Consider the following 14478-nt stretch of genomic DNA (forward strand, 5'->3'; position numbering starts at 1 on the left):
TACAAACCAAATGTCAAATCATCCAAATATCAAATAAAATCCCCCCCCCCCCCCGAATAAAAGTAAGCATTGTCCCCAATGCTTAACAAAATAAGAATAAATAAGGGTAAGAGTAAAGAGGACTCCCTATTTGGATATGTCCATAGCAGCGTCACCACCCTCAGTCTCCTCTAACTAGATCTCATCATCCTCGGCTCTGGGAGTAACTGGGTGGGTGAACATCTGGCGCACCGCCTCAGCAGTGTCGGCAGCCAGGTCTGGCTACTCAGACTGGCAAGTTGGTGCCACTGGTGCTGATGGTGCTGCTGGATCTGTCTCCATCAGCATATCAAATGGAAGGTCCCCAACGACTGGTATTTTTGTGACCTCTCTCCTCAGGCTATCAAATGATTTCTTTGATGCCTGGGATTTCTTCATCTTCTTTACCTACTTTTCATGCTCCTCAATCACTGCTCCATGTGCTACTAAAGTGTTCATGATGGTCTGCTGATTCTCCAAAACCTTCTTCAATATATCCTCCACTGTTGGAGGAATCTGGGGTGTCGGGGTGGATGACTGTGCTACAACAGCGTTGGATAAGTCAGGAAGATTTGCAGTAGCTATCTGCATCTAGTTGTTGATGCTCGCTAGTGTCTGGGAGACTCACAGCGCAAATAATGGATTAGTGGGCATAGGCACCAGCCTTAAAGTCGAGGTGGATGGAACTGATGCTGAAGGCTCTGAAGAAGGAGGTGGAGGCATGAAAGCTGCACTGGTAGAAGGCATTACTGTAGTAGAAAGCATGTCTACTGACTCTGCAGCTACCATCGAAGGCTCATCAGGATGGCCTACGGTAGTAGTCAGCTAGCCCTTTTTCTTTGGTTTCCCCCACCCATCAAAGAATACCATGAGAAGGGTTTCTTCGCCCGCACCTTGGTATCAAAATCCCTCGGCTCCACCCCCGCATATGTAAGGTACCCAGTGATAGTGTTGGGATACAGGTAAGAGGTGTCACCTTGCCTGGCCACCAAAGATATGTTGCTCGACATCACGGCACCCACATTGATCGGGTACCCGACCATGATAGAAGCGACTAGCACTGCCCTCGAAATCGGAAGATTTGTTTCATTTTTGTCATGGATCTAGTCTGCTACATATAAATGTCTGCCATCCCTTTGCCTCAAAATTTAGGGTGATCCGTTGAATAGGAACCCCCGCTGTGATTCAAATTGGAGGCGGCCCCAGAGCTACAATAATCTCAGCTAGCCATGGGCGAGCTGCATCACCCATAGCCAGCTTTTCCAAATATTGCACTGGCTCAACATCTTCAAACCCCAAGTAGGTGTTCAATGTGTTATGATCAAACCTCACTTTCAGGTTCCTCACTTTTGTCCCTCTCTTTATGTACGCCACATTGGCGTAAAATTCCCGGACCAAGTACCCATTGGCATCTATCACACTTTTAGTGAACCATGTCCACCCCTTTCACTCTCGGAACGGTCTCAACACCACCGGGTTGTATTTATCAAGGTCTTTCAACAAGAACTGACATTCAAGAGTGAGCGATCTCGACGGCCACCACTCTCTGAAATGAGAGAAGGTTGCAAGACTGACAAACCTATCTTCCCAAATTTCTTTCTTCTTCGACCTCTCAAGGCCGGCTACTCTGGTATCACCCCCTTGGTCATCGTCTGGGAGATCATCAACATCCACTATGGTAGCAAGTGTATTGGGGGCATATGTGGATGAAGGTTTCGAAGCCTGACTGTTACCTTCTGAACCCTCAGAAGTGCTCTCATAAGAGGTAGGCTCGTTTCTAAGTTGGTATTTGTCCTGAGGCAGTTGTGATTGTGATTGCACAACAGGCTGCTCTTGCACTGAGTCGCCCTCCAATGCTTCCCGAGATGGGGCATATGAACTAGATTCGGAAGGCTCATGCCGTCTTCCTTGGCCTATTGTGGCTTTCTTGTTGATTACCCCTTGGAGGGCGAAGGGTAAATTGCTTTTGCCTCTGCCTCTGGAAGGCTCACCCCTCCCCTCTGACGTGTCATCACGACCTCGGGATCTCACCATTTTCTGTAACAAGCAACAACATAAGTTAGTTATGGTTCAATTGTAAACAGGCAGTATAACATATTTCAGAACATGAATTCAGGGTGGAGAAATGCGGTCCGCACAATTGCAAGTGCAATCGCAGATTGGGTTGTGCAGACCGCATAATTTTAAAGTGCGGCCACAGTGTTGAATTGCGATCCGTACTTTTCTGAGTGCGGACGCACAATGGGCACCTGGAAAATGGCAACTTTATGAAGACAGAGAATGCCCTGATCTGCGGCCGCACATACTTTTCTGCGACCGCGATTGAATTTCTGCGGACCGCACAATTTCAAGTGCGGACCGCACAATCTTGCTTCACCAAAGCCCTAATCTATACTTCTGCAAACCGTACAATTCCTTATGTGGCCGCACATTTCAAAACTTAATCGGGCAGAGTTCTTAGGGTTTCGATTTTATGCATAAATTGGACATTGTAGTAGCACTAAATACCCATTCCCCAAATAGCAACTAGGAGTTTACCCAACACAATTCACACCCCACATAGATATAAAATTGACAAATGGTCTAAAATAACTAACAAATTGTAAACTAAACCAAGAAAATTGAAGAATCCTAGAAATGATTTGAACATACCAGTGATGAAGTGGTGTTAGGTGTGATCACATATGCTCAATTAAGTGGCAGATGATTGAATCAGTTGTGTGCAAGATTTTAGCCTTTGTTTTAATTTCTCAGAGATTGGAAAGTTTCAACAGTAGCATTAGGGCTACTATTTATACTAACCGGTTTTGGCTAAGGGTTCAAGAGACTAGTGCGGCCGCAAAATTCCTTCTGCGTTCCGCACTCTGTTACCTATTGTTCAAGTTCCCTTCGTTGATCTGTAGTCTGCATAATTAGCTGTGCGACCGCAGATGTTGATGCGGTCTGCAGATTTCCTTGTGCGGCCGCACTTTGGCCGTTTCTCTGACAAATAAACTTCAGAGAGTTTGCATTTTCCCATCTCAAATTGTGCGGCCGCAGTTGACGTCTGCTATAGCATTCAAAATTGTGCGGTCCACACAATACATGTGCGGTCCGCACTCTTTCCATTCTTAGCCAATTTTTCTAAGCACAGTTCCTGCAATACACTTCAAAACTAGTTAGCACAAAATAAGACCTATCTAAAGAAAAACAAACATGGGTTGCCTCCCAAGAAGTGCCTGATTTAACATCGCGGCATGACGCAAATTGCCATTATTTGAAATGAATTACCGCCACGTCGTGGCCATCACCAACTTTTCCCAGATAATGCTTCACCCGATGATCATTGACTCTAAATACCTCATCTTTTTTATTCTTCAAGTCCAAAGTACCAAAGGGTGTCACACCCACAACCTCCAATGAGCCACTATATTTAGACTTTAGCTTTCCGGGAAACATCCATAACCGCGAATTGTACAACAACACAAGATCACCCTCTTTAAACTCTTTGTTCCAAATGCACTTGTCATGAAGATATTTCATCTTCTCTTTGTATAAGGACGAACTTGTGTATGCATGATACCAGAACTCATCCAACTCGTTCAAATGTGCCACCCTTAAGTTGGCGGCAACATCCCACTCAAGATTTAACTTCTTTAAAGCCCACATGGCTTTGTGCTCAAGTTCCACAGGAAGATGATAAGCTTTTCCGAACACCAACCGGTATGGAGACATTCCGATAGGTGTTTTGTAAGCCGTCCTATTAGCCCATACAACATCATCAAGTTTCTTAGACCAATCCGTCCGGTTAGCATTCACTGTTTTGGACAAAATACTCTTTATCTCTCGGTTGGAGACTTTCACTTGACCGCTTGCTTGTGGATGATAGGGAGTTGTGACTTTATGAGCGACACCATACTTGGTGAGTAAGGTGTCGAAAGCTTTGTTGCAAAAATATGATCTCCCATCACTTATGATAGCCCTTGGAGTACCAAATCTTATGAAAATATTTTTCTTCAAAAATGCCACCACACTTCTCGCTTCATTGTTGGGTAGAGAAACAGCCTCAACCAATTTGGACACATAATCAACCACGACCAAGATGTAGGTGTTTCCACAAGAACTCATAAAAGGACCCATGAAGTCAATACCCCACACATCGAAAATATCAATCTCCAAAATGGTGGTGAGGGGCATTTCATTTTTCTTTGAGATTCCACCGGTCCTTTGACATTCATCACAACGCTTGACTAGATCACTTGCATCCTTGTAAAGGGTGGGCCAATAGAAACCGCAATTTAGTACCTTGGCCGTCGTTCTTGCTCCACCATGGTGACTACCATATGGCGAAGAATGACAGGCCCCAAGAATTTCAACTTGTTCCTTCTCCAGTACACATCTTCTAATCACTCCATCCGTACAAATCCAGAAAAGGTAACGTATCTTCACAATAATAGACTTGACACTCCCGTTTGAGCTTCTTCCTTTGGTTTGAAGAGAACTCATTTGGGATGATACCACTTATAAGAAAATTTGCTAGATCCGCGAAACATGGCACCTCTTTCATTGAAATAGCCAAGAGTTTCTCATCGGTGAAGGAGTCATTGATTTTAAGGCCATCATGCGGCCTCCCCTCCTCCTCCAAACGAGACAAGTGGTCCGCCACTTGGTTTTCACTTCCTTTGTGATCTTGGATGTCAATATCAAACTCTTGCAATAAAAGCACCCATCTCATCAACCGGGCTTTGGAATATTTCTTGCTTATAAGATAGCGAAGTGCCGCATGATCCGTGTGGACAATGACTTTTGCACCCATCAAGTACGGGCGAAACTTCTCCATAGACGATGGAAAGGAGCTCTTTCTCCGTGAAGGTGTAGTTGACTTGGGCACTATTCATGGTCTAACTAGCAAAGTAGACCGGATGAAAAATCTTGTTGATGCGTGGCCCCAAAATAGCCCCTACCGCTACATCACTTGCATCGCACATGAGCTCAAAAGGAACACTCCAATTTGGAGCGGTAATAATGGGAGTATTAGTCAACTTGAACTTTAGCAATTCAAAGGTTTTCATGCAATCATCATTGAAGAGGAACTTAGCATATTTATACAAAAGCTTGCACAATGGGTTCACCACTCTAGAGAAATCCTTGATGAAACGCCGGTAAAATCCCGTGTGACCTAAGAAACTTCGCACGCCTTTCACTGAAGTTGGAGGTGGAAGTTTAGAAATCACCTCAATCTTTTCCTTGTCGACTTTAATGCCATTCTTTGATATCTTGTGGCCAAGGACAATGCCTTCCTCGACCATGAAATGACATTTCTCCCAATTGAGCACCAAGTTTGTTTCTTCACATCTTGGCAACACTTTATCTAAGTTTGCGAGACAATCATCAAAAGAATTCCCGACCACCGAGAAGTCATCCATGAAGACATCAAGGTAATCCTCCACCATGTCCGTGAAGATCACCATCATACACCTTTGAAAAGTCGCCGGTGCATTACACAACTCAAATGACATCCTCTTGAAGGCAAAAGTACCATAAGGACATTTAAAGGTAGTCTTCTCTTGATCCTCCAGAGTAATAAGAATTTGGTTGTAGCAAGAATACCCATCATAAAAACAATAGAAAGCACGACTGGCCAATTTATCAAGCATTTGATTTAGGAAGGGAAGTGGAAAATTGTCCTTCCTTATGACTTTGTTGAGCTTACGATAGTCCATACACACTCTCCACCCGGTCACTGTTCTTATAGGAATCAACTCATTCTTATCATCGGTGACCACCGTCATGCCCCCCCTTCTTTGGGACACAATGAACCGGAGAAGTCCATGAACTATCGGAAATGGGATAGACAACCCCGACATTCAGCCACTTGATGATCTCCTTTTTGACAACTTCTTGCATGGCTTCGTTGAGTCTCCTTTGATGTTCATTAGATGGTTTGGCACCTTCCTCCAAGTTAATCTTGTGCATGAAAAATGCGGGGCTTATCCCCCGAATATCCGCCAATGTCTATCCAATAACCTTCTTCCTCTTTTGTAGCACCGCCAATGTAGAGTCTACCTGCACGTTAGTCAAATAAGAGGAAAGAATAACTGGTAAAGTAGAAGAAGGGCCAAGAAATTCATACCGAAGATATGGAGGCAATGGCTTCAACTCCAAGATAGGAGGCTCCTCGATCGAGGGCTTTGTTGGAGGAGTTGTCCTATTTTCAAGATCTAAGGACAATTTGCGGGGCTCATATGTTTACGACCCCGTTCCTTGTAATGAGTTCACACATTCCATGAAGTCATCCATTTTGTCATCATCAAAGTTGAGCAAGACATCCTCAATGTATCATCAATATTCATCACAACACTTGTTTCATCTACAATCACATCAGTCACCAAGTCTACGAAAGAACACACCTCTTTGCTATTGGGTTGCCGCATGGACTTACACACACGGAAAACCACTTTTTCATCACTAACCCGGAAGGTAAGTTCTCCGGCTTCAACATCAACTAGAGCCTTCCCCGTAGCAAGAAAAGGTCTACCAAGAATAATCGGCACCTAATAATCAACCTCACAATCAAGAATGACAAAATTTGCCGGAAAAATGAATTTATCAACACGAACCAATACATCTTCAATCACTCCCAATGGTCTCTTCATGGTACGATCGGCCATTTGTAATCTCATAGATGTGAGTCTTTGTTTCCCAATTCCCAAAGTCTTGAAAATCGAATAGGGCATCAAATTGACACTTGCCCCAAGATCACAAAGAGCTTTTGCAAACTCGGCACTCCCAATGGTACAAGGAATCGTGAAAGCGTCGAGATCCTCCAACTTGGGAGCCATTGAATGCAAAATTGCACTCCCTTGATGAGTCATTTTTATAGTTTCAAAATTCACCTATTGCTTCTTTGTCACTAAATCCTTCATAAACTTTGCATAACCGGGCATTTTCTCCAAGGCTTCAACGAACGGCATATTGATAGATAGGCTCTTCATCATGTCAATGAACTTTTTCAATTGATTCTCGCCATTTTTCTTGGCGAGCCTTTGAGGAGATGGAGGAGGAGGCCTAGGCATTAATGCCTTAGCCTTTTGCACTACTGGTTCCGGTATGTCAACAATGCGATCCCTAGACGGGTTTACTTCCTCTTGAGCTTCCTCCACATTGTCATCAATATCAATCCGCACTTCCTCATTTGCTTTCACCACATTATCCGGGATCTCATCTTCTTCAACCACTTGCTCATCATCCACAAGCTTCCATTGATTCTAGGTGGGTGCATCTCCACCTTTTCCACTCCTTGTAGTAATGGTCATGGCATGTCTCGTATTGTTTCCACCCTTTGGGTTCACCACCGTGTCACTTGGTAGTGCCCCCTTAGGACGAGTGTTTAGGGCTTGAGAGATTTTCCCCATTTGGACTTCCAAGTTTTGGATAGATATATTGTGAGAGGCAAGTTGGGCATCGAAGTTGGCATTTTTCTCTATCATTTGCTTAAACATGTTTTCAATTCATCTCATCTCATTGTTGGAAGATTTTGGACCATGGGAAAGATAAGGAGGCCGATTGCTCAGTTGTTGATACATCGGGGGCCTTTGAAAACCCGACTCCCAATTGCCTTGATTATTGTTCCATCCCCCTTGGTTGTTGCCTCCCCAATATCCTTGATTACTGCCGCTCCAATTGCCTTGGTTATTGTTACTATTCCAATTCCCTTGATTGTTGCCACCCTTCCAATTACCGTGGTTGTTCGAATTCCAATTGCCTTGATTACCTTGAGGTTGCCATTGTTGTTGATTCGAGCCTTAAAAGTTGTTCACATATTGCACTTCCTCCTCTGGTTTAGTGTAAGATTCATCTTGATCAAACCCACTATCTTCTTGCACATAAGTCTCCACTCGGTTTTGCACTTGTGGACCTTTGGGCCTTCTTTTATTCACCATCATACTAAATCCCTCCATGGCATTGGCTTGCTTAGGTTTTTGCACTTGTTGAAGTTGAGCTTTGGCTAATTGATTTATTATGGTGGTCAACTCGGCAATGGCTTGCCCATGGTCATGCAATTCTTTATGTAGGTGAATCACGTATGGATCACCTTGAGGAACATTTTCTCTACTTTGCCATGCCGAAAAAGTATCTGCCATTTCATCTAAAATCTCACAAGCCTCCGCATACGGTGTTGTCATGAAATTTTCATTGGCAAGTTAATTAACCACACACTGATTGGTAATATTGATCCCCCGATGGAAAGTTTGTTGAATCATAGCCTCCGTCATGTCATTATTTGGACACTCTTTGATCATAGTTTGGTACCTCTCCCATATTTCATGCAACGGCTCATTGGGCTCTTGTTTGAATGCTAGAATCGCGTCTCTAAGAGTAGCCATATGCCCGGGAGAAAAAAACTTGGAAATAAATTTCTCCGCCAATTCATCCCATATATGGATGGAGTAATTTGGCAATCTTTCTAGCCAATCTAAGGCTTTCCCCCGTAGAGAGAAAGGAAATAGCCTCAACCTTAAATCATCCTCGGAGACGTTGGTCTATTTACTCCCCCAACAAGTGTCCACAAACCCTTTCAAGTGTTTGTATGCATTTTGACTCGGAGCCCCGGTGAAGAATCCCCGTTGCTTTAACAATGTGAGCATTACATTCGTCATTTGAAATTTGCCTGCCCTAGCGGGGCGAGATAATGTCACTTGCATACCCTTCATTCGGCAACACCCGGTGTGGAGCCGCTCTTGGTAGAGGTGGAGGTGGAATTGGGACGTTGTCTTGAGGTGCCCGACCTCTTCTATTTGCTTGAGGTTCAAGAGAAACCTCTTCAACTTGATCATCTTCAACGTCCACATCTCCCAAAGACATGTTTCCGAGTTGATCGTTGTTGTTTGCCATTATGATACCTACAATTGATTCACACAAATCAGTAACAAGGAAGGAAAAGAAGATAATTCACATACAAACCAAATATATAGCTAAATCTGTTTTTATGCTCCCCGGCAATGGCTCCAAAAATTGATCTCGTCCAAGTTCACACCTCAATTCAAGGTTATGAAACGATCGATTGCAGTAGTAATACCCAACAAGGAGTCGGGGTCGAATTCTATATGGAGCTATACGTGGGATTTAGGAGTATAAATTGCAGTGTATGAGTATGAAGTATCTCAAATTACATTTCCACAAATTGATGTTTGTTCTATGTCTATTCCAATTTAAGATTGCAAGATTAAGTAATGAAACTAAGAAATTATTTTTGTTGTTGTTTTTCAAATATTGTAAAAGGCCTAGGGGTATGACCTTCACCTAGGTGTTTGCCTAACGTGTTGTAAACTTTAAAGCTTATTTTATTGGTCGGGGTGTATTATAGCTATCAACACTTGAGTACCCACTCAATACCTCTCGGTCAGAGAGTGACTTTGCCCAATTTGGCTTTCTCAAGTCCAAATGGGTGTTGAACAAAATGGTTGATACAAAGCTCAAGTCGAGTTTTATTATCTCTAGATTCAACCCTTTAATTAGGACTATCGGTCTCTTGATTCACCCCAATTTCTTGTTAGCCAAATTTTCCTAGACTAAATCTCTCTTTCTCAAGTAGAGACCAAGTCAATTAGGCATGAACTAATGTTTGTAACCATTAATTCTACAACTAAAAGCACGAACAAGGCTAAATATTAAACACCCATTAAGTTTACACTCTAGGGTTGGGTCACAACCCTAGTAAAAATCTAGCTACCCATGCTTAAGACGGAAGAAATAGAAGAAGAAATGATAATCAAACCCATATTGATAACTTAAATAAAGAAATCTACGTTTAAAAATCTCAAAATGGCAAAAACTACTAAAGAGAGTAAACAAAAAATGGCTATTGTAGCTGCTGATGTCAAAACTTGACCTAAAAAGTGAAACTCTTCTATTTATACAGAGCTGGAATTTTCGGACAAAAATGCCCTTTCAGAGGTTCTGCGGCTGCACAATTCCATGGGCGGTCAGCACTTTGCTTCAACCTGAGAAGATTGGAATCTTGCGGCCGCACAATTCTGAACCGCAGCCACATGTCTCTCTTTCTACGGTCCACACATTTCTGAGTACGGCCGCACATGGCTCTTTTGCGGACCGCACAAATTCAACTGCAGCCGCGTAGCTGATCTTCTGCGGCCACACAATAATTATGCTGTCCGCACTTCCGTTGAACTTGATATGTAGGTTCTTTGAACTTTTTCTCTTGCCTAGATTCTGCGGCCGCACATTTCATGTGCGGACCACACTTCTCATAGATCTCTGATAAGTTCTTCTGTACAATCTGCGGCTGCAGATGATGTTCTGCGGTCCACACTAAGCTTCTGTGTCTGTTTTTGTCCTTGAGTTCAGATCACTCCTTCTTGAGTTGAATTTCATCTTGGAGGTTCATTTTTCAACATTCTTGCAATTAAGCATATTTCATTAGTTTTCGGAAATACAATTAAACACTTTTGGACTAAAACGAAAGCTAAAAGGCGCTAATAAGCAGTCAAATCCCCACTTATCACACCTATACATGCACAAAGTGCCTTTTTAAATCCTCAATTCCGCCCTGTCCTGCAGTCACCAAATCATAATATACACTAAATTTTACCTAGTCTATGCTACAACAAAAATAAAAGAACTAAATCAAGCTAGTAGAAAAGTTAGAGGTAGTTATGAGTTATAGTCATTAGCATGACTCAACCGGGCATCCTCAACTGATTATGATGATATATGTTTCACCACATATAGTCCCGTCCATCTAGACTTAAATAATTCAGGGAACAATCTGAGTCTACTATTGTATAGCAAGACCTTTTCCCCTCGTGAAATTCTTTCGGTGTAATCAGACGGTCATGCCATTTCTTCATCTTTTCCTTGAAAATTCATGCATTCTCACACATGTCCAATCTGAAACCTCCAGCTCATTCACCTGTGACATTTTGTGCTCATCTGCAAGACTAAGATCAAGATTAAGCAATTTAATTGCCCAATAAGCCTTGTGCTCTATCTCCACGGGTAAGTGACATGACTTTCCATATACCAACTTTAAGGGTGAAGTCCCTATGGTTGTTTTGAGCGTTGTTCTATATGCCCATAGAGCTTCATCTAACTTTACTAACCAATCTTTTCTGGAAGCACTAACCGTTTTATTTAAAATTCTTTTGAGTTCAGGTTAGCTACTTCTACCTGCCAACTATTTTGCGCATAATATGGGGTTCCTGTTTTATGAGTTACCCTATATTTAGACACCAGTGTGGCAAACTGTTTATTGATAAAATGTGACTCATTGTCAATGATGATGACTCGGGGATTTTCAAAATGGGTGAAAATATTCTTCCGAAAAAATTCACATACTACCCGAGCATCATTTGTCCTAGTGGGGATTACCTCGACCCACTTGGAGATATAGTCAACGACCTCTAGGATATACTCATAGGAATGGGAAGATGGGAAGGGACCCATGAAGTCGATGCCCTAGACATCAAAGATTTCACATACCAAAATAGAATTCAAGGGAATCTTGTCCCTCTTACTAATGTTACCTGTCTGTTAGCACTTGTCACATGCAGCCACATAGGATCTAACATCCTTATACAGGGACGACTAGTAAAATCTGGCTTCCATGACCTTCGTTGCTGTCCTATTTCCTCCATAGTGTCCTCCAGCTGCTCCATCATGACAATGGGACAATATACTTCCCATTTCCCCTTCTGGTATGCATCTCCGAATCATGTCATATGCACACAATTTAAACAAAAAAGGGTTATTCCAGAAGTAGCTTTTTACCTCGGGTTGCAGCTTCCTCTTCTGGTCGGAGGTCAAGTCATGTGGTAGCCATCCACTAGCCAAAACGTTGGCTATGTCAGCATACCATGGCGGTCTATCAGAGACCACTGCAATGAAAAACATCTGCTCATCTGGGAACTCTTCCCAAATATCCACCGCTTCAACAAGTGGTTTCTCCAATCGTGACAGGTAGTCAGCCACTTGATTTTTTGTGCCCTTGCTGTCTTTGATTTCAATATCAAACTCTTGCAGAAATAATACCCACCGCATCAGACGTGGTTTTGACTCTTTCTTGCTCAGCAGATATTTCAATGCCGAGTGATCAGTATGTACTATCACCTTGCTTCCCACTAGATAGGATCTGAACTTGTCGAAAGCGAAGACCACTACAAATAACTCCTTCTCCGTGGTAGCATAGTTCACCTGAGCTTCATTCAAAGTCCGGCTTGCATAGTAAATGAATCTGAATATTGTATCTCTTCTCTGCCCTAGCACTGCTCCCACTGCCACATCACTAGTATCGCACATGATCTCAAAAGGTTCGCTCCAGTTGGGAGTCACCATTTTGGGGGCAGTCACTAGTTTTTCCTTTATCAACTCGAATGCTCTGAGGCACTCTACATCAAACACAAACTTCACATCCTTGGCAAGTAATGCTGTTAAGAGCTTGGTGATGCTAGAAATATTCTTGATGAACCTTCTATAGAACTCTGCATGCCCTAGAAATATTCAGATGCTCTTCACTGAAGTTGGTGGTGGGAGCTTAGCGATCACATCTACCTTAGCTCTGTCAACCTCGATACCTTCAGTTGTGACTTTGTGGCCTAAGACTATCCCATTCTTAACCATAAAGTGACACTTTTCCCAGTTGATTACTAGGTGAGTGTCTTCACATCGTTTCAGAACAACTTCTAGATTCCTAAAAGAATCCTTGAAGTTATCTCCAAAGAGAGTAAAATCATTCATGAACACCTCCAGACACTTCCCATTCAAATCTGAAAAGATTGACATCATGCACCTCTGAAAAGTAGCTAGTGCATTGTAGAGTCCGAAAGGCATTCTCCGGTATGCAAATATTCTAGAAGGGCAGGTAAATATGGTTTTCTCAACATCTTCAGGAGCAATGGGTATTTGATTTTACCCTAAATAACCATCTAAAAAACAGTATCATCAAAATGGGTATTTGACTTGCTCTCGGATAGCTGTTCCCTAAATCTCAAGCTTCTCATCCGATTTGTTTATGAATGCTTTTATTAGATCTTCTAAACTTGAGTTGTTGGGCTGTGGAGGATGGTTTGTTGCCTTTGTTGGTTTTGAAAGCCAAGAGGTCCTTGGACAGGTGCTCTGGGATTTTGCTGCTGCCATGAGTTCAAACTACCACTTGAAGAACTCCATGAGAACCACAGATGTCTCTGTCCCGTAGAATTGAAATTGTTACCTTCTTGGTAGTTGCCTCTGTTGAAATTCTCCAATGCCTTAACTTCTTCTGCTGCAGTGGAGGTTTGACACTCATGAGTTGGGTGTCCCATTCCAAATATTTTACATCCCAACTGTGGTTGATTTTGCACCTGGGCTATTATCAATTGTTTGATGTCCTTAGCCATAGTTGCAATCTGGGCCTGATTGCTACAGAAGATTCTACTTAGTGCACCCCCTGATGATCTTCTTCGATCACCTTGGTCAGTAGACCATTGTTTCGCGTCTTCAGATATTTCATTTTGAAGTGTGATAATCTCTTCTGGAGTTTTCTTCATCAAAGGGCCTGGAACCACACTATTCTGCAATCTCTTTGATGAAGGATTTAACTCGTCCCAAATATATTGGAGTTGCATCCATTACTCCATTCTATTATGAGGGCACCTCCGCGACAACTCCTTAAACCTTTCACATGCCTCAAACACTGTCTCCCCTTCTCCTTGGCTGAAATTATGAATCTCCTTCCTCATTCTTCCAGTCTTAGCAGTAGAGAAATATTTTTCTAATAACTTGGTAGTCATCTCCTCCCATGTACGGGTTGACCCTGTGGATAAACTCCTTAACCACTGCTTTCCATCATCGTTAAGTGAGAAAGGTAATGCTCTGAGGTAAATGGAATCATGTGATGCTCCGTTATAGGCGAAATTTATTCATGATTTCATCGAAGTCCATCAGATGGTTGTTGGGATCTTCACTGGGTTTGCCTCTTAATATGCAGTTGTTTTGAATAGTCTGGATGACTCCCTGCTTGAGTTCAAAATTGTTAGCATCAATAGGTAGGGACCTCATGCTGGATTGTCGCTGGTTGTAGATCAATCTGTCATAATCTCCTAGAGACCTCCCAGTTCTGGGAGCTGCATTTTCAAACTCATCTTTGATGACCCTCTTCAACTGTTTCATCAGCAATTTTAAGGGTTGCTTCAGCTACTAACTGTGCAGCCTGTTGTTGGGCTGCCTCTCTTGCACCTAAGTCCACTTCCTTTTTGTTGTTCACTATTGTATTTTGAGTCGAAGTCTGACTCAAAAATGATCCACTGGATTCTTTCTCCCTCCTCAACTACCGTAGGTGCATGTCTAATTCTGGATTGTATGGCACCAATTCCTTGGAGGATGATCAAGTCATACACCACTAAACCTAACTTGTTTCCTACACACTGATAAGAAAAGCGTAAAAAAAATTGTTCCTGAATTAGCACCGAAAATTATTTTAAATAC

General features: G+C 42.6%; 1 protein-coding gene across 1 annotated transcript; it reads right to left on the bottom strand.

The window, feature by feature from the left end:
* Positions 1-5959: 5959 nt before the first annotated feature.
* Positions 5960-6872, bottom strand: LOC138892984 (uncharacterized). The gene is made up of 3 exons (XM_070176745.1): positions 6618-6872; positions 6440-6551; positions 5960-6063 (listed from the first exon to the last, which is right to left on the bottom strand). The coding sequence occupies exons 1-3, from the start codon at positions 6870-6872 to the stop codon at positions 5960-5962; spliced, it is 471 nt and encodes a 156-aa protein (XP_070032846.1).
* Positions 6873-14478: the final 7606 nt, after the last annotated feature.

Source organism: Nicotiana tomentosiformis, chromosome 5, assembly GCF_000390325.3.
Source record: "Nicotiana tomentosiformis chromosome 5, ASM39032v3, whole genome shotgun sequence".
Classification (NCBI taxonomy): domain Eukaryota; kingdom Viridiplantae; phylum Streptophyta; class Magnoliopsida; order Solanales; family Solanaceae; genus Nicotiana; species Nicotiana tomentosiformis.

Bases quoted from the DNA above. Each gene is read 5' to 3' on its own strand.
- LOC138892984 (XM_070176745.1), bottom strand. From the start codon at position 6,872: ATGACTCATCAAGGGAGTGCAATTTTGCATTCAATGGCTCCCAAGTTG. The intron at 6,552-6,617 runs GTTCGTGTTGAT...GTTGATTATTAG, and splicing joins GAGTGATTGAAGATGTATTG to GTGCCGATTATTCTTGGTAG. The intron at 6,064-6,439 runs GTAAGTCCATGC...ACTAACGTGCAG, and splicing joins AAAAGTGGTTTTCCGTGTGT to GTAGACTCTACATTGGCGGT.